At 39.1% G+C, this 21,248-nt stretch overlaps 2 protein-coding genes across 4 annotated transcripts in view; one reads left to right on the forward strand and one right to left on the reverse strand.

Moving 5' to 3' along the window:
• LOC135201865 (alpha- and gamma-adaptin-binding protein p34-like) overlaps positions 1-18,988 on the forward strand; it is a gene marked incomplete at its 5' end in the record, with an annotated part of 108,153 nt that extends 89,165 nt beyond the window's left edge. For both annotated transcript variants that reach the window (XM_064231167.1, XM_064231168.1), the window contains 1 exon segment: positions 14,835-18,988. In XM_064231167.1, the coding sequence (XP_064087237.1) occupies positions 14,835-15,046 (212 nt within the window).
• The window catches only part of LOC135201864 (conserved oligomeric Golgi complex subunit 3-like), a 158,367-nt gene continuing 155,546 nt past the window's right edge, over positions 18,428-21,248 (reverse strand). For both annotated transcript variants that reach the window (XM_064231166.1, XM_064231165.1), the window contains one exon: positions 18,428-20,643. In XM_064231166.1, coding sequence (XP_064087236.1) covers positions 20,386-20,643 — 258 coding nt within the window. In that variant the 3' untranslated portion in view covers positions 18,428-20,385. The remainder of the gene's footprint in view (positions 20,644-21,248) is intronic.

Here is a 21,248-nt window from a genome sequence, read left to right on the forward strand (position 1 = left end):
CTCTCTCTCTCTCTCTCTCTCTCTGCCTTCCTTTTATTTTACCTCCTTTCATATTCTCTTTCTTCGTCTTACTTGCCACCCTCTCCTAACACTTGATTCATAGTGCAACAGAGGTTTTTCCTCCTGTTACACCTTGCAAACCTTTTATTATCAATTTCCTTTTCAGCAATGAATGACCTCATAGGTCCTAATATTTGGCCATTGGCCTAAATTCTATATTAAACTCCACTCTCTTGCTGCCTAATTTCAAGCTGCTGCCTGTGCCAGCTGTGTGCGAGATATAGAAAGACTTATTTTCAAAATGCAGTCGTACTGATAGTAATTGCTAACCCTGTCATAAAATCGAATTATTGTAAGACAAATTACAGCAGTTTGAATACAGGCTTGAATACGGACTGTATTCACGATCATGCCCTGAGTTTGCTAATGATGCTCGTCAAGATTATCATGGGGAATAGTCGGTCTAGTTCTTTCTCTCCCCATTTCTTCTAAAACTTCCTCTAATGTCTTTACACAATCTTTATCGGGGCATTCTTTGGAGGTCGCTTTGGAGTCTTCTCTTGCTCATCATGTTTTCTTTGCCATTAACACAGCAGAGCAAAGAGTTTTCATCGTTTCCATCCTAAAATTTGGGGGTTTCGACGACTTCGTCTCTATCTCTCTCTCTCTCTCTCTTCGGGGCTGAGAGACGTAATCTTGGCGGAGCTATCTTCTCAGCACCTTCCATGGATCTTGTAGTTCTCAGGCTGCTGGTCTGGATGCTTCACAGGCAGTTGCGAAGTCTTCTGCAACTCTGTATATTCATCCTTTACTGGGTTTGGGATGTAATTTCTCCTTTGTGGTTCTTGCGGGGGCTACGGCAGTTGGCGATTCATCTGTGCCATCTTTGACTGTATCAGTACTGGTTGTGTCCTCAGCCCTTCCTTTAAATAGGGTAGCTGGTAATCTTCCCTCTTTGGTTCCCATTTTTATACTTTAGGGGTTTGAGATGTAACATGCTTGCCGTGGTTATTGCAGGGGGCTACGGCTGTTGGCAATTCGTCTGCACCATAGTTTTTACCTTCTGTGCCCTTGGCCTCCTTTCGTTAGGGTAGCTGGTAATTTCCTTCTGCAGCTCCCATTGGTTCCACAGTTCATAATCTGTCATTAAAGGTACTTTTATGTGCTGCACAAGTTAGTTCTCCACCTGTACAATATCGGCGCTAGGTGCTCTGGTGGTTACTCCTAGTGTGGCTTTTTCCTTTTTCTCTCCTTCTGTTTCTTTTCAACTTTTTCCTGCAGCTTTTTCTGTTCCTCCTTCAAGGGGTTCAATGTGGGTTTGTCCTTGGTTCCGGGGTTTTCAGGAGTACTTCCTTCCCTCACTTGATCAATATAGATTCAGCTCCGGACTCCCGTCCAGGTTTAGTATTGGTATAACTGGAGTTTGTTGGATTGCATTTTGCGACCTCTTCGCTCTAGGGGGCATTGCTCGCCCATTGTAGTCATGTCATAGTCACTGGCTGGTGTGGGGTTTTGCAGTCAAGTAAGACTGGTTCAAGGTTAGTTATGTCATCGTCTTGGTTGGTACACGTTTGACGCAACAGTGTGTGGTTGACTCTTAGGGGTGGGCGTTCATCACCAAGGTATATTTGGCACATGTGTTACATTATCGTCACTGGGTAGTGAGGGTATGTGCAGTCAAGCGAGACTAGCTCAGGGATATGTCTCAGTATTTAGTTAGTAAACAATTTGTGAAACTGGGGATGGTTGGCTCTTGTTGGGGAGGAGGGGGGACTGTGGTCAGACAGGTGTTACGTCATTGTGTCGAGGGAGGGGGGGGGGCTGCTGGATTGTGCAGTTGAGTATGACTTGCTCAGGAGTCAGGAGTTTATCATCGTCTTGTTGGTATATCATTGCACAATCGGATCGGTTGACTCAGATATGATGGGATCTTGTATGTCAGGTTTGGTATCGAGCAGCCAGGTGTAGTAAGTTCTGGGTTCTTGGGTGCTGCTCTTGTGGCGGGGTTTGGCCTTTCTCCTTTTCCTGTTCCAGTGCGGTCGGACAGGTCTGACAGAGGATACCCCTTGAAGAGCAAATCGGGTGCTAGTTGTGGGTATTTGTTTCTCCGGCAAAGGAAAGCGAGTATAATTGGATGGTGGACTTTGTCCATTCTTTCTTTCCGCAGTCCAGGTTCTGGAGGAACTTCACAGTTAATTCAAGTAATGTTTGATACATTGTATTCAACTAAACCAGTAGTCTCTCAAACATCAAGTAAGCTGATCTGGTTTTGGCCGAGTCGAGCAGTTTTTGGGGAAGACGACTGTAAGCTAGCATCACTTTGGGGCTGATTAGACTGGATTCAACCTTGCTTCCTAATTGGGAGTGTTCTGTATGAGGTAGCAGGTACCCTTTCTGCTGGTGTCCGAGTTCCAGTTTATGTATCTGTTGAGGCTCTTCTCTTTTGGGTTCCTTCGTTGATTCATTGGTAGGGGTTACAGATTGTGAGGCTTGTATTTGGAAGACACCTTTCACAGCCAGTCAGAGGCCTTGTCCTACTCTATGTGGATGTTGTGAGAGCTGATGGGTATTTCTCAGATCCTGGACTGTTTGACAGTCACATCACTTAGGTTTCGATGAGGCTCTCATACCAGACTAACATTTTGGCTGGCTGTACTACGTTCTTGTCAAGGAGAGGAGGGACTTCTTGTTAAATCATCTGCCACAGCACTATCCGGACATTCATAAGAAGGTTCTGTTGAGGGTGCCTCTTGCACTCAGCAACAGTCTTTTAGAAACAAGATGTCTCCGCGACGGTCAATTTCGTGTCGTCGTCATAATTAGATTCGCAACAGCATCGTTGGATGATCGTATAACAGGTGACGGATCACAAATGCTGCTGTGTCTGGTTCAAGCTCTCAAAGTTTATTTGTCACGTACTGAGGAAATTTTACCTCGTCCAAGAGTCTTATTTGGTTTCCCCTAGGTGTCCATCTTGTTCCATTTCCAAAGTGCAATTAGTTTCTTCTAGCGAGGGGTATTTAGTCAAGCGTTGGTTGGGTCTTCATTGCTTTCGGAGCCTTCAAGTTGGGCTTTGCGTCCAAGGGCGCAAAGTATCACGGAGGGCTACCCTTCGGCTTTCGGGAGGAATTTTTTGGTGTTGGTGATCTTGGAGGCAGTTATTTGAGTCGGTATGGATTTTCACAATGCTCTACCTTAGGGATTTTCAGTTTCTTCAGAGAAAGGTTACTCACTGGGTCCTGTCGTTGCTGTCAACTCAGTTTTATAATTAGCTTGGTATCGTTAGGATGTTAGAAGTTTAGGTAGTCAGTGATAGTCTAAATGAACTCAAATGTTTCTGTTGGTCAAGCTTAGACTGAGGTCTTTGAGGTTAGGCAGATCCCGATGGTCATGTTGGAATAACTACAACTTCTCCAGCACAGTCATCTGCATCAGTGAGCAGTAGAGAACTCAAAGGTCCTGCACACTCAACTTCTCCTCCATACAGTGGTCCCCCCGTATTCGCGGGGGATGCGTACCAGACCCCCCCGTGAATAGTTAGAATCCGCGAATGTTTGGAACCCCTATGAAAATGCTAAAAACAGCCTATTTTGTTAGTTAAAACTCAAGAAAAACCCACTAAAAATTTTCATACTTGGTTTTTTAATAGTTTTATCACAAAAAGTGCATTTTATGATGAAATTCATTAAAAAAAACAGGAATTTGTGGATATTTATCATAGAAAAATACCGCGAATGCGCGAATTTTCCGCGAATAATGCAGGGAAACGTTCCCCAGAGAAATCCGCGAATGTGTGAGTCCGCGAATCTGGAGAACGCGAATACGGGGGGTCCACTGTATATGAGAGGCTGAATAGCCACATGGGAAGTTCACTGTTTCCCCCCCATACATGAGAGGTATAGAATACGTACCATGGGAGGTTCTTCAAACTCAGGCGGTACCTTGGACTCAACACTGACGGTAAGTTACTTCTTCTGAAAGCATCCTCACCTACTGAGTTGGACGACTAGGTGAGGAGATTTGTTTTTAGACGTTGAACTGCTTTCATTGCAAACATCCTCACCTACCGAGTTAGATAATTAGGTTAGGATACATACATTTATACATGGTATATTGATACTGCGTATGCTCCGTGGACAGGTCGGGCTGAATTAGATTGATCCCACCTCCAGTAATATTTTGTTAATTGGGGTAATTCAGGTGTTCAGGAAGTGTATTGCAACATGAATTTTTCATAATAAAATTAATATTTTAATACTTACCTGAACATCTGAATGATTCCCACCCTCCTCCCCACTTCAATTTGATAGAGAATGATTCAGTTGAGGAGACGGGCCTGTGGTGTCCATTATTTGCACCAGTGTTGCCAGGGGTAACACAGGTAACTCATTTGACTAGATTTTACCTGCAGCATTGGTAACGCTTACAGTTAAAGTTGCCCACTTGGTGGGTAAATATGTGGGGATATAGTTTGGGCTGGTCAGTGACCAGGGCTAATTCAGGTGTTCAGATAAGTTTTACAATACATATTAGTTTTATTATGAAAATTTCATTTTGTTCTTACATGATATACAAACCCTCTGTCCTTTACATTAGGAATTACCTTATGGTGAAGCTGGAACACAGTCATGAAATTCTTGAACAAAGTGGCTAGGCAGTAACTACCATCTGGTAGGCAGATAGACCCACCTGCCCAGATGTAAACACTCCACTTTGCTTTCGGCTGTCTTCTAATGAAGACGTATGTTTGCGAGATCTTGCTGACTATCTGTTAATTACGATTTTCCTGTGGGATCTTTCTTTTATAATTTTAAATATATATAGTATATATATATTATATTTTATATTAATAATTAATTGACTTTAATAATTAATATGCAAACCCACTTTTTATGATAACCTTGCTAGTCGCTTTTCTCCTTTGTGTTAAGGGTCGGCGGCAAGGGTCCGCCTACACCCTTATTACCTAATTTCGCCCTTTAATATCAGAGCGAGACAGTTTATTCTTGTGAAATTTGCGCTTACGCTTTGGAAATTACTGAGGGGAACTTTGGAGGTTTGTCCTTTGTTTTTCTTCTGGCATTTACTGGGGCGAGAAGAAGTTTATTTAGAAGTTAGTAAAGTAGAGGATGAGTCTTGGGAAGTGGTTGATGCAATTTTAGACAGGATGTAAATCGACAGTTTGCGGGGAATTGTGACTAGCACACATTGTTGTGGATTTGAGTCAGGAAGGGTTGAGGAGAATGAAGGATACTAGGACAGAGTATTTAATTTTGGTGAGTCAATCTATTAGTCAAAAGGGTAATGGAAATATCAGTGATATTGAAAATAAGAAGTTTTATTTGAAGAAAAATTCTGCTGGGTGATATACCGTGGCTAATAGGTAAGAAAACCATGAGCAAAATGGGTATGACCATAAATTTGAAAGAAAATTGTGTTATAATAGAAGAATTAGGGGAAATAAAGGTAAAGTTAAGAGTAGACAAACAGTATAATTTAAGATTACCAATAAAGAGGAGGAAGGTATAAGAATTATTACTAGAGGGTTGGAAGGGAAAGAGTCTGACAGAAATTAAAAGCACAATGAAGAAATTACATTTACAGTTTGGTCATGGAAGTGGAGATAAAATATGAAAGCTAACAGAGGAACCGCAATGGAGTGATGGTTTGAAAGAGAAAGAAAAGGAGGAAATAAAAAGGTTATTAATGGACCTGATTGGAAATTGTGAGGTATGTCAAAGATGCAAAACAAACCCAGCTAAACCTGTAGTGGGATTTTCTTTGAGTAAAGCTTTTAATGAAGTTGCAGCAATGGATGTGAGAGAGATAAAAGAAAGTTCCTGGTAATGGTAGATATCGCAACAAGGTATTGTTAGGCTTTTTGGTTAAAAGATAAGAAACCAGAAACTATATTAAAGACAATTTTTGATGGTTGGTTTGCTATATTTGGAGTGCCTTCCAAAATATTGTCAGACAGTGGGGGAGAATTTCAAAATGGAAAAGTAAAGAGGATGGCAGAAAGATGGATATTAAGGTATTAGCCACAGCATCAGGATCTCCATGGAGCAATGGATTATGTGAAAATACTGTAGGCATAATCAAGGGAAGTTTAAGAAAGGTGAGGGAGGATGAGGAAGTAGATTGGTCCATAGCATTGAAATGGGTTGAGAGTGCTAGGAACTGCTTAACCAGTAGTAGCAGTTTCTCTCCTAACCAATTAGTACTATTTGGAAAAAATTCTTCCTTGCCTCTTCTAATGGGAGAAGAGAGTTCAAGTCCTGTTAACAGAGAGAAAGGTATGGAAGAGTGTATGGTAAGGGACACACTAAATGCAGTGCATAAGGCCAGAGAAGTGTTTATAAAAAATGAGTCATGAAATAAAATAAGAATTGCGTCAAATAAAAACGCCAGAGAATATAAATTTGGAGAAGCAGTGGTGGGAAATGAGGTATTCTATAAGAGAGAAAATGGAAATGAATGGAGAGGACCTGCTTAGGTGGTGGGAGTATCAGGGAAAACAGTAGTAGTTAAACATGGGGATTCTTTAAGAGAAGTAGCTAAAATACATGTTATTAGGTTTCAAAGACTATCACCAGAAACAAAAAAGATATCTAGAATAGATAAATTGCATGTGGTGAAAGGTAGATCCAATGGGCCAAATGAAAGGAATGTAGATAGAGAAGGAGAAGGAATGCAGCCACAGAAGAGGTTATAGGAAGAGAGGTGGTAGAGGAAACAATGGAAGACGACAGGGAAAGTGAGTTAATAGAAGGTGAGTTAGTAGAAGAGATACCAAAATTCAAAAAGGGAAATAGAGTTAGAGCTATAAACAATGATACAGGACAAATAGAAGACTGGACCATATTAAGTCTTGCAGGAAAAAGATCAAGCAAATCATGAGCTGATTCGTACAATGTACAAGACTCACAGTCAGGTGACAAGGGATGGGTTAAGTTAAGGGATTATAGTCAGATAGAAAAAATTGAAGATGAAGAAGAGTTGTTGCTAGGATTTGAAAACAGAAGCATAATGGAAGCTAAAGAAAAAGAACTGCAAAATTGGAGAGAAAACAAGGTATATGAAGCGGTTAATGATGTTAGACAAAAAGCTGTATCTGCAAGATGGCTTGTAACTGAAAAGGTAAAAGCGGGGGAAAGGATATGTAAAGCAAGACTGACAGCTGGAAGTTTTGAAGAGATGGCAGAATGGGAAAATTTTGTTTGACAATAACAAAATTGAAAGATTGGAATTGTTATACATTGTCAAAACTGCATATTTACAAGGTGACAAAATACAAAGAGAAGTAATACATATATTTAAGGCCACCTAGGGGAGATAGTTGGAGTGGATTATGGAAGTTGATGAAAACTGTTTGTGGGATCAAGGATGCAGCAAAAGCATGGTATTGTAAATTTGGTAAAAGTAGTGGAGCATAAAGGTGAGAGAAGTAGATTAGAGCCTAATATATTCTTTTGGAAAAAAGACAATAAATTGAATGGAATTTTGTGTACACATGTAAATGATTTTTGCTATGGAGGAACTGAAGGATTTTTAAAGGAAACCATTGAGAAATGAAAGGGAAATTGCAAGTAGGAGAACAAGAAGGTAAAAGGTTTAAGTATGTAGGAGTAATAGTAGAGCAAAAGGAAAATAGACTGTGTCTTAATCAGGTGCAGTATGTAAATTCTAGTAAGAGAACCAGATGCTGGAAGATTTACAGGTAATAGAGTGTTAGGACAAAAAGAGTTAACAGAGTACAGAACAGTGGTAGGACAGTTGAATTGGGTATTGCTACATACCATGCCAGAAATATCATAGGATGTTAGTGAATTAAGTAAAGCCTTAGCAGAAGGAACGATTCAAGATATGAAGAAGCTTATTCAAATTGTGAGGAAAAATTAAGAAGATAATGGGCTAAGTTTAAGTAAGTGGTATGGAAAAAGAAAAGATTTATTGGGAAGCTGATGCAGATGCTTCATTTGGGAATATAGAAGATGGCCATACTCAGTTGGGTTGTTATATCCTTGACAGATGGTAAGAGGAGAAGTCCCATATGGTGGAAGTCCAGGAAATCCAGGAGAGTAACAAAATCCACCACTGAAGCAGAAGCTCTAAGTGTGGGGGAGGCTATGGAAGGATTGGTATATTTCAAACATTTGTGGGAAGAGAAAGTAGGAGGGAGAAAATTAGAAGTGTTTGTTAATATTGTTAATAAAACACTGATGACTGCAATAAAATCAAGTACTTGTGTAAGTAGTAAGAGATTAGAAATAGATATTGAAGCAATAAGGGAAACAATAGAATATGGGGAAATAAAGCAGGCGAGATGGATAAAAGGAAAGGATCAAGTAGCTGATGCATGATCTTAAACATGAGTTTCATGGGAAAATATTAGAAATTATATAGAGGGTAAAGAGTTGGAGAATAAAGGAAATTAGAGGGGATTAGGTTAGGAAGCAGTCATAGTGGAAGGAGAAAGAGATAAGGGTGATTATATGTCAGTTTAATTAGAGTTATTTTATTTTTATTGTTATTGTTATTTTCAGCGTTGCATTGGTGAAATGTATGCAAAACAAGTGTTTGATTTTGGAAAATATCTGGATGTATTTAAGTTGTGTTGTGACATCATAGAGAGAAGATGGCAGCGGCGTCAGGTAAACAATAACAAAGCAGGAGAGGACAAGCAGTATGGTTGATTGGTTGGTTAGGAGAGTGCTCTCTGTCTGATAGGAGATTGTGGGTTGTAAGTTTGTGGTGTAGTTCAAAGTCTTATGTTGGAGTATACTGGGATCGGAGAACGTGAACAGGTGGGTAGATTGCACATTTGTGTTAAAAAGGAAAGAGTAGGCTAGGAAACATATTCATCCCCCAGAAGTCTGTCATGGGACTTCTAAGGGTCTGCCTCCTCGAACTGAAGAGGTAGTTGGGTCTTCCGCTAGCCCACTTGTTCCTTCTGGAACAGGAACTGTCACGCTGTCCCTAGGGTCTGGCATGTCAGGAGCTGTAGAAGCGCAAACTTTGATTCACATTTCTGCTGTCCCTGAGACTAGTTCTGTGACAGGCGCTGAACGAGGAAACCCACTCACTCCAGGGCATTTCCTTTGCCTCTTCCGAGAACCGGAAGAAATTCCCATTGGTGAAGCAAAATTCTCCATCTCACAATGTACACACATCTATCAGATCACACCCACAATGAGAACACCCAGAAAAAGAAAAATTAAAGTGAAAATTAATAAAATCGGGCAAACTAAAACCGGCTTTAAAACAGATAGAAAGTAATCACGTCCTATCTTAAAGGCGGTAGGAAAGTAACTGGCTGGTCACAGGACGCCGAGGGCATTCCCCGTGACCTGGTATAGATGCCAATAGTCCCTGGATCTCACAAGTTTAATTTTAATTCTACCAGTTTCCAGCTTGGCACTAGTATTATCCTAATGTTAAGACCGAAGGTTTGTTTCGTATATGAACAACTGTGGATTTGTGTGCATCTAGAGTTGATGACGCTGAGTACGCTCACTGTCACAACTCAGGCATGGAGCGGAAGAAAGGAGTGAATCGCTCAGGTGATTCACTCCTTGCTGGTGATTGCTCTCACGGCGTTCGCTTGGTACCCAGGGTTGACATGATGGTCCCGCGGGACCTTGCACAAGGTAAGACCGGTAGGGTGTCCCCCATTCAGTCCCCTTGAGAGGTTTTCAGCCTCAACGAGGACGAGACGCATCAGAGGATGTTACTGGCCCTCACTAGTCAGATGCACGCTCAACTCCACCCAGGCCATGTTCACGTTCATGTGACCAACTGGTCTTGGTGGGGGTGAGTGTTTTTCCTGCTGTGCAAGAGTTTTGTAACCCTCCTCGGGAAAGCATTTCTGCAAGGCAAGAATGCTCTCCTAGGCTTGCATCATGGCCGTCACCCGCAACTCGCTTCTGCTAATTCTGGTAGCAAGGTGAGCGAGAGCGTCCAATCTTCCTCGCCTATTCCCTCTACGTACTTCCTATGGCTACACCGGGAGGGACGAGGTGAAAAGAAGGGATCCCGCAGAGTGCTCTCTGCAGGATTCAGCGTCGGGGGACTACGTTCCTGAAAGGATCTTAGGGGTCCCACCGGATGTACATCCATGTTAATTGAGGAATGATCTTCTGTCAATGATAGAGAGACTTCTCACTGTCTTGACACTTGGTGCTTAGATTCTGAGGATTCGAACACCTGGAGACTATGTTCTCCCTGGCTCTTTCTGTCCTTTGGATGGATTCCAATTCACAGTCCCCTATGGGTTCTTGCATTTTGGGAGCCTGGAGTGGATATTCTTGTTTTTCTACTTGTTCCCCCTCGATTTTTACAGGAGTCGAGGAGGGACCCCTCCCCGATGATCATTTGACGAGATTCAGGAGTCTTGCCGAGTGTTAAGTTCTTTAACACTCTCTGAGTGTTTTGATCTTTCATGATCTGCAAACACTCAGGTGAGACGAGAATTCCCGATACGTAATTGTTATTACAATACCAGGGAATCTAGCTGAATGCTTAAATTCCTTGAAATTTCTGGCATTCTCAGAGTGTTATGGTTTTCTATAATTTCCAAACACTGGAGGGAGACAGGTTTTCCCAATAATTGTTATTATAATAGCTGGGAATCTTGCTGAATGCTTGGATTCCTTTGAATTTCTAGTATTCTTTGAGAGTTTTGGTTTTCTGTAATTTCCAAACACTTGGGCGAGACGGTCATCCCCGATAATTGTTGTTACAAAAATTGGGAGACTTGCTAAGCGATTAATTTCCTTGGAATTTCTGGCATTCTTGGGACCGGGCTCGATCGACGTCTCATGGACGTGGACTCGTATTGTTGCACGGCCGTGTACGCTGTTCCTCAATGTGAACGCGCTCATGCTTCGCCTGACGTCCCTTTTCCTGAGAGTCTTCAGGTTATGGTCAACATTATCTGCAAACCACTGGATGTCCGGATGCTTGAGTAATACACTGACCAATGCTCAGTTGCTTAAAAGTAGATGGTATAAGATGAAGCAGAGGTTGTAGACTTTCAGGAACCCATTCTTTATTCTTGTCAATGTTGTATATGTCGTCCATTGTAGGATATTCATCCATAGTCTTAGTTAGTTTTCTCAGCTGTGATTTCATTATTTTAGCTGCTGCTATGATGATATCTTCTTTTATTTCTTCAGATTTCTTTTTCAGCTCATAAATAACATATGATGTCATCTCTAAAGCAAACCACACCTGCATCCCCAGCAAATTCAGTAAAGAAAACATGTTTCCTTGTAGTGGTCTTTTAACTTGTTTCAAATTTCTTTCTGAATAAATGCTTTTGCTTTCACATAACTCAAGCATTTTATCATGGATTTCTTTCAAAGTTTATATCTCACAATCACTTCTTTCTTCTTACCAACTGCATAGTTTGCTGAAACCATCTGCCTTATCTGATTCTACAGGTCTTCCTCTCTTCTTGGCTGTTGCTTTTTTCAGAATAAATTTAGCCACGCAAGATGAATGATTAATTGTCTCTTCTGCCACAAGATTATTGCAACTTTCTAGGCAATGCAGTACTGTATCTCCCCAGGAATCTCCTTTCTCTAGGGCATTATTAATCAAAGTGGCTCAAAGAGGTAATGTCATAACTTAATTAATCTTATCTCTATCTTTGTGGTGCCAGTCAGCATTTTTGCCAAACTAAAAACATCATAATTTGTAGTTAAAAGAAATTTGGAAAGATATCTTTAGAATTTTACTGGAAAAGTTCTCTCATCAGATTGCTTTTGTTTGTTCACAAAACTTCAATGGCAGTCGTGATGAACAAGAATATTTTCACCAGCGTCTTCAATTTGTTGCAAATACTTCTCTAAATTTTCTATGTTTTTTTCTCCACTAACTCTGATTAACCCTCTTATGCCGAAGCGGTAAAAAAAAAATTGTCTCCCGTGTGCCGGAGGTGTTTCAGAGTGAGCGCGGAAGCGGAAAAAATATTTTTTTCAAAAAATCACAGCGCGCTTAGTTTTCAAGATTAAGAGTTCATTTTTGGCTCCTTTTTTTTGTCATTGGCTGAAGTTTAGTATGCAACCATCAGAAAGAAAAAAATATTCATTATCATATATAAATAATGCGATATATTGATAGGCGCAAAAAAACGAAATTTCATATATAATTTGTATTCAAATCGCACTGTGCGCAAAACGGTTAAAGGTAACAAGTTACTTTTTTTTTGTTGTAATGTACACTAAATTGCAATCATTTTGGTATATAACACATTGTAAAACGATAAAAGCAAAACAGAGAAAATATTATCACAAAATAATGCATGAATTCGTAACGCGCGGACATAAACAAATATTTTTTTCAAAAATTTACCACAAATCTAAATATTGTCCTAGAGACTTCCAATTTCTTTCAAAATGAAGACAAATGATTGAATATTACTATACTGTAAGAGTATTAGCTTACAATTGCAGTTTTCGACCATATCTGACGAGTTAAAGTTGACCGAATGTCAGATTTTTTTATATATATTTTTTTATATGCAATTTTTTCAGAAATTAGAAAAGCTACAACCTTCAAATATTTTTTGTTTTATTCTACATAAAATTGCGCACATTTTTATATATAAAACTCTATGAAATGCCTAATATGAAATGGAGCAAATATTCCGAGAATGGGACGTACGCATTTTGGAGATTTGTGGCGGAGAATCCGCGTGCGGAGGGAAGGAAAGATTTTTTTTTAAATTCACCATAAATCTAAATATTTTGCTACAGACTTCGAATTTGTTTCAAGATGAAGATAAATGACTGAAAATTACTAGACTGTAAGAGTTTTAGCTTACAATTGCGTTTTTCGACCATTTCGGTAGAGTCAAAGTTGACCGAACGTGGTTTTTTTTCTATTTATCGTGATTTATATGCAAATATTTCGTAAATGAGAAAAGCTACAACCTTTAATTATTTTTCGTTGTATTCTACATAAAATTGCGCACATTTTCATATATAAAACTTTATGTAACGGCTAATTTAAAATGGTGCAAACATTACCACAATCGCACGTATGATTTTTTTGGAAGAGTTACCTGCGGACGTAAAGAAAATGTTATTTTTTTCATAAATTCACCATAAATCGAAATATTGTGCTAGAGACTTTCAATTTGTTGCAAAATGAAGGTAAATGCTTGAATATTACTAGAATATAAGCGTTTTAGCTTACAATTGCGTTTTTCGACCATTTCGGTAGAGTCAAAGTTGACCAAGGTTGAAATTTTGGCAATTATCGTTATTTATATGAAAATATCTCAAAACTGATAAAAGCTACAACCATGGGTTGTTTTTAGTTGTATTGTGCATGAAATTGTGCACATTTACATATATAAAACTTTATATAACGGCTAATTTTAAAATGGTGCAAACATTACCACAATCGCATGTATGATTTTTTTCGGAAGAGTTACCGCGCGGACGTAAGGAAAAAGTTTTTTCATAAATTCACCATAAATCAAAATATTGTGCTAGAGACTTCCAATTAGTTGCAAAATTAAGGTAAATGATTGAATATTACTAAAATATAAGAGTTTTAGCTTACAATTGCATTTTTCGACCATTTCGGTAGAGTCAAAGTTGAGCGAAGGTTGAAATTTTGGCAATTATCGTTATTTATATGAAAATATCTCAAAACTGATAAAAGCTACAATCATGAGTATTATATTGTTGTATTCTACATAAAAATGCGCACATTTTCATATATAATACTTCATGTAACGGCTAATTTACAATGGTACAAAAATTATGTCAAAGTGACAAAATAATTTCCGAGATGTGTCACAGATACTATTTAATGCGCGCCTGCGTAATGATTGTAAACAAAACAACACCTTGATCCGTGAACTCCCAGCATCCCCCAAGGCGCGTTTTAGGCTGGTAGGCCTATAAGTATTTTTCCGCGAATTTAAAAAAAAACTTTTGTAAGTCGACATAAAATATGTCCAGTCGGCACACAGGAGACAAAAAATGTCGACATAAAATACATCCAGTCGGCGTAAGAGGGTTAATGTTATCAAACCTTTCTGGTGAGCCACAATTGTGGGGGCTTGCTTCTGTGAATCCGTGGACTCTTACATAACACACATTTTGAGGAATCCTCCTTCTTGCTTTGAAATACCATCCGAAAGAAAAATAAGACAGTCATAAATTATGATGGAAAACATCTTTAACAGCATGTACTTTGAAACTTATTTTAGGGACATGATTGTCAAGACAAAAATGAATCACTATGATAATATTACTTTTCAAGTGTGTTATAAAACTTGCATTGCATTTTGGTTGCCACAAAATTTTGACTGCATGGCAGCTGCCACCCTTTTTGGGGGGTAAAAAATGAGGTTCCCCGTGAGAGAATCATGGGGCTTTTTTTCTGGTGTCTTTATACAATTATCTGGTCAATCTGGTCAAGTTTTAGCTTGATGCTACTTTTGTCTGGGGTAGGCCACTTTTTTTGGCTCAACAACCGGACAAAATGTTTTACTTTGTCTGACTCTAACATCATGCTTACCACCATAAATGCTCACATGAAACAGTGCGACAAAAATCAGGCCGAATATGTATAACTTCTGATATTGATTAATCTTATATGTTTACTTTGATTTTTATTTGTTGTGGTTTTGTTTTTTTAAATTTGTTTATCTGCAAATATGATAACTGGAAGCTTACTGTATTTTCCTTTAGGGAATGATTAGTGTTGAGGTTCATTAATCTATTTGGGCACAAGTATTTTATTTGAAGTAATGCTAATTTTTTTAATGTGGGAATGTACTCTTTTTCATGACTGCATGTATTCACTTACAGAGGATGGTCTTAATTCTTCTACCCTAGAAGAGTATTTTGATACTGGTGATGGAGATTTTGAAAAACTGTTCTCTAGTTTTGAACAGATGAAAAGGACAGCAGCAAGTTTACCTTTGGAACATCGGCGAGACTATGCTGAAAAAGTAGCAATATCCTTTTGGAAGGCAATTGGAGGACCAGAGGATGAATTAGATGGTTTAGACTCTGACTGATGATTCTCTTTCCCATAACCATATATTGTTAGCACACTTACAAGTACATATGTTGTTTAGAAACTTTTACAAGTGTTGCAATTATGTATCATGACTTTGCCTAGAGTTGTTTCAGTAGAACAATAATACATCTATTGAGTTGTGAAATTGAACATACAATATTTATACTGTTTTATATTATATAGACAATTTTCCTAAGTTTTACGACTGAAAATCATTGCAAATGAATGGATTAATTTGATGGAATCTGTAAAGAAATGTTTTTCAAATATGGTAGTACTATATTGTAATGCAGAGGCCATCAAGAATTGTTTCATGAAAGTAAAAAAAAAAATATATCGTATGTATTTTCTGGTACAATGAAGTCAAGCTTCCTAGTATTTGAATAATTAAGTTGTGGTGGAGTTTGTAAGGTTTACAAGAATATTAGTTGCAGAATTAAATTTGCGTTTTAACATTATTCCATTTGTACACATTGATAATCACTAATTGTTCATACTCGAACAAACCTTCGGTCTTAACAATAGGATAATTCCTAGCACCTAGCTGGATCCAGTTAAATCACAGATGAAAGCAAGGAATTTTGTGAGATCTGGCAATGCAAGCGTATATCGGGTGAAGAGTGGTCAAGGACCACGCATCTACCCCACCGCGTCAGTTTTTTCTGAACCGCCTGAGCAAAAGTTGTGGTTGTCCTCTCTCAGCCTTTACCCGGTTCATTGTCAGTTTCACTTGTGTTTTAGTGTGTGTGTGTGTGTGTGCTGTTATTATGGCTTCTGCTCCATCTCGGCCTCGTCAATGTGTATGCCCCGGAACTCCAGGTTTTCTGTGTTCTCGTTTTTTGCCTTTGGCTGCGACCGACAACCATGTCACTCGTAGTAGTTGTCGCTTTAATGTTTGTACTATAACGAATCCCTGCATGGAATGCTGTGTATGGCCTAGAGAGCAGTGGAAGTTATTTTATAGCATGAGGGAGCAGCATCGTAGGGTTTCTACTCTTCCTTCATGGGAGGGTTTTTCTTCTCCTCTTTCCGATGCTTCGTCTCCTGCTGCTGTCACACCCCATACTAGTGTTGTGCCTTTGTCCCCTTCCTTTTCTTCCATTGATTCGTCGTTGGAAGTATCGGGAGGCTCAAAGGCTGATTTATGTAATGTCGCCCCTTCTTCTTCGGGAGTTAATTTGATTCCCGAGAGGGAGGAGGCTTTTTCATCAATTTCTTTTATTTCAGAGTTGGAGGCGTCCAAAGTGGCGGCACTTTGGGGGACGCTTGGTCTATGGGGTCCTCCCTCCTTGGAGGGTTTTCTGATGCACGTCATGAATGCTCGCTACCCCCCTCCTCATGCTGTCCAGGCCCTACCCCCTCATCCTGGCCTCGTCTTCGTGGGTAGCCGAGGTCAGCCATTTTCTATTGCTCTGCCAGTGACAACTTCCCATTCGGATCGAGGGGAAGCCGTGACGTCATCACTGCTTATGACGTCACTTCCATCGATGACGTCACTCCCAGTCTTCTCCACTGCTCTGCCACGCTCGTCTGTGTCGTCATCATTTGCTGCCATGATGTCATCTCTGCCATCCAGTTCGCTGCCTCTCCCTTCCATGTTGTCGGACCCTTCTTTTGCTGATCCGTCTGAGGCTTTATGCCAGACAGTTCTTAAGAGATTGGACTCTGTTTTAGAAGATAAGTTGGCTGCCATGTCGGCTGGGAGGACTGGAAGCAAGCGTGTTGCATCGCCCCCGCCTCCTGCGAAGAGATTGCGTAAGGACCCAGTGCTCTCTTCCTCTCCTTCTCCCCCATCTCCGCCGCATCGGCATATCAAGCATTGGAAGGTTAAGAACTTTGTCCTTTCTTCGTCTGTGAGTGAGGAGCAGCACACCCGTGTTACTGAGAGTGTTGGTGTTACGTAGTGTTAGTGTATCTTCCCCGGTGTGATCCGCAGTAGCTGCTTTGTCCTCTTGAGTTGAGTCATGAGCGTGTTGCAGCCTCCCTCGTTCGTGCACGTTGCAGGTGCTCCCACTTCTCCTTATCCAGGGCCTATTCGTTGCTGTAAGGATCTCAAGGTTCCTGTCAAGAGGTCGAAGGTTGTGAGTGCGGAGTTGGTGCAGCAGGAGTGTTTGCCTGCCCCTCTCCCTGGTACTTCCAGGAGTTCGACTCCGAGGGATTCTCATTCTATCTCAAGTGTTCGAGATTCCTCACCGACTCACATTCATACGTCTGCCATGCCCAAGCCCGTGCCTGTTCGCTAGAGAGTCATCTGTTGGGAGAGTGCGTAGTGATGTCCCTAGTGTTGTAGTTGGTTTATCGCAGGTTAGTTAGCGTTTCAGGCTGTTTGGCTGCGGTTCTTCTGTTAATTTAAATGAGGAAGGTGCTTTAGATAAGCCTGCACACCCTTCTCATCGTCGGTCTCTGTTGCCAGAGCAGGAGGAGGGAGACACGCAAGAGTTTTTGTCTTTCTTTACAGAAGTTGACGATCTCATTCGTGGATTCAACAATTTGGAGAGTAGGACACGGGGCTCGGTTGTCTTACACTCCTTCCTGTTTGGAAACCTTGCTGGGAGCTATGCGGGATCCTAAGTCATCGTTTCAACTTCCCTTGTCGGTGCATGTCCAGTCGGTCTTGCATAAGGTTTAATGCCTCTGTTTCAGAACGGGAAGGTTTGCTTCAGTCTAGGGGCTCTGCAGAGCTGCTACCCCCGCCTCTCACGGGGCATAGGAAGTACTATGCTACGAACTCTGCTTTTTTGATGTTGTGTCATCTTAACCCGGACGTCATTCGTCTGAAGCCGGGATTGACTTTGGAGCAGGTGAGGTTGGTGGAATACAGCAGCCTCAATGTTGCAGACAGGTTCTTGGCTGGACTTCTGGTCTATGGTCATTGCCAAGATAGCTTCTGACAGGTCCCCAGAGGGGTTGGTGAGTGCTTCATCTCTTGCCAGTTTGTTGCATTCCGGAGGCAAAGCGTTTTCGTATATGGCTCACCTCATTGTTAATTTATGGGCTAACCTTCTCCTGATTAGAGGAGGCATGGCTTTATCCAGGATAGAAAGATCGGTTGACCCTGAGTCCTTACTGGCATTGAGGAATGGAGATCTGTTGGAGTCTCAATTTCTGTTCCCTCAGACTGAGCTGGAGAATGTGATAGACCGGCACCGGGCTGACACAACTTGGTTTTAAAAACATGCTTTTCGGAAAGTGTTCTTATTTGCTTTCCATGTAGTAATGTACATGCATATTCTTAGACCTCAGTTTACCATAGTTAATTGATTATTCTAAACTGGCATGCTTACAGTAACTTTGCTCGTAAATAGCAGTATAATTGTGTCTGTGTGCGCTCTGAAATAGGGGATCTAGTTATAAGGTCATAGGAATTTAAAGATACAACTTTTAATATAAAATTTTATTAATTCTCATTTTTCTAACAAATGTAAGGCAATCATTCGCATAAACTTAGCACACCTTCCTTGCATAAGAAAACATTAAAAATATTCATAATTAAATCTTTGGCAAAATAACCTATAAATAACTTATTTAACTTGAATTACCCATTCGTATAAATACATTATTATTTACATGTTTTAACCATAATGTCAAACTAGGACTGAGCTCAGCACTTCAACTACTAGACATAAAGCCAATATTTAAGAGTCCATAACATTTTCTCTATTTGTGTTTCGTATGTGTTCAATTAAATTCACAAACATATCAAATGCAAATTACAACCTTGCTTTTAGACCTCTGTTGTCACTTGTACAGGATATTCATTGTAACTCATGTTGTAGATAACTATATTATCATCAAATGGCATCAGGGGTCTAATCATAACTTTATGCCTAGGGGATGGACAAGGAATTCAGTCCTTTTGAAATTGATGGTTATATCTAACAACGTCTTGAGACCATCAAGCAGCACTTTTGTGAAATGATGGTTAGTGAAATTAATTGTTGTTAAAGTACCTGGTTAAACATATTTTACAATAAGTCAGAAAGTTATGAATATTTTGGAAACAATACAACCATAATAGTTTCAAGCTATTATAAACAATTTGTATAATTTCAGTATATCTTATTTTGCAATATATATTATTTTGTTAATTTCTGCTGTAGTAATTTGTAAATATAAAAAATTAGAACTTCTATTTTAATCAACTTCAGTTACGGGATCATTCTTAATTGGCATCTGTGAAGAGACTTTTATTCCAAGTACACAAAGTACTTTATCTTTTTTCAAGTTTTTTTGCTCTTGCAATTGTGAAAAACATTGATGGCAACTTAGATTGTTCAGCTTTAATGGATATGGTGACTAACAATGGCTGAAAACAATTCCTCAAAACTAATGTGCTTTGTTACCTAGTTTTTTTATACCCCATACTAGGTTTGGCAGCCCTACAGTGTACAGCAAATACCTACTTTCAGTAAGTCACAATCTGTAAACTTCATTGTGGAAACAAGAGATTCAGTTCTTATCCATTGTTACCATGGTAATTTTATTTGACACATTTCTTTATAGTCAACAGCACATTAAATTTTATTCATGATCTTCACTAAGATGAGAACTATCCAGCTATATCACAGGGAGATATATCTCAGTATTTAACCAAAAATTTTAACTTTAAATGCTACCCTTCCTTAGTACATGATACTTTAATAAGAATTATGAATAGTTTAGATACAAGAAATTAAATAATTTCCAGAATGCTATTTAAAAATTCAGATGATACCTATGAACAGCACATAAGTTTTTATTGAATGTGTCACCTGAATGTCCGACTCGTACAGTTGATATAAATATTAAGGACAAAAATTTTTGGTAATGTTAGCGATATGAATTAACATACTGTTAAATAGTAATTTCCTTGAAATAGTGATGTAGCCATTGTATTCGTACTGACACATTACACAGTATTGGTAATTTAAAAATTACTACTGTATGCATCAGCAATTAAGACACTTTGCCAATGATTTTCTGCCTTCTAATACTCTTGGTATCACATATTGTGTTTCTTATATTTATAGCATTAAATAATTTCCTTGAACTAGTTTTGTAACCATTGTATTTATATTTATGAACTGTACCAGTTGATAGATTTCACAATACTGTATTGGTAATTCAATAATGACTATTGCTGTACTACTTAGTAGTTAAAGAAATTTGGCCAATTATTTTCTGCCTTCTGGTACTCTTTCTGTGCCACATTTTGTGTATTTTATATTAAAGATCCATGAAGAAGAAACTGCAGAATATTTCATAAAAGAAAAAAATTAAGGACTTCACAATAATGCTGCTCAAAATCCTATGGCAACAAGAAATAACAATACATACTTCATAAAAACTATAAATGTATTAACTCTTGAACAATGATGACAAAAGGGCTGAAACCTCTTCTTGTGTTGGACAGGCTATGATTATTTGCTCCTCTTCATTGTAGTTGTTTACTATTATATTATGGATCTTGCTGAAAGAGTTCAAAATATTTGTGCGAACTGGTTTGAAGAGTATGAATTCAGTGTCTCGATTAGCTAGATAAAGCTGCATACTTCGCTGGATGTTTGGAAGGTGAGTTCGAATATTTTTCTGACAGGTATTCACTGTATCCGCCAACTGCAAAAGTTTATGACATTTTCACCATTAGCTTAGGGAAGTTACACTTGTTTCAGGGTCAATTACAATCATATAATAATACACACTTATTTCAGGTTCAATTAATGTCATAAAATAATACACTACTTTTACTACTATGTACCATCTGTAAAGTGACAATTAAGAAACTATGAAATGTGACAAATGAATATTGTTATAGTTACAAAAATATACATTTCATAAAAAAATATTGGTGTTACTTGTCTTGGCTGTTACAAACCATTATATTACCCAACCCATGTTCATTTGACATACTAAATCAGTAATTGTTGTCTTCACTTAATGTTCTTCATTTATCTCTCTCTCTCTCTCTCTCTCTCTCTCTCTCCTTATTTTTCTTCTTTTTTTACAGCAAAGCCTTCAATGATAAGAGATGCCTCCATAGCAATTCTCGGTCTTTTTTTTTTTGCTCACAAAAGAAGAGCAGTACTTGAGTGAAACCCTGAGAGGTCTATAAGCTGGTAAAAATTTGTTTCCTGCCGAGTGCTTGGTTCCTTATTAATATACATAAGTTTATTTTGTCTTCTTTTAAGCATTATTTTATTTAAATGCTAATTGTTCCTACA

The sequence above is a fragment of the Macrobrachium nipponense genome, chromosome 28, assembly GCF_015104395.2.
Source record: "Macrobrachium nipponense isolate FS-2020 chromosome 28, ASM1510439v2, whole genome shotgun sequence".
Lineage (NCBI taxonomy): Eukaryota > Metazoa > Arthropoda > Malacostraca > Decapoda > Palaemonidae > Macrobrachium > Macrobrachium nipponense.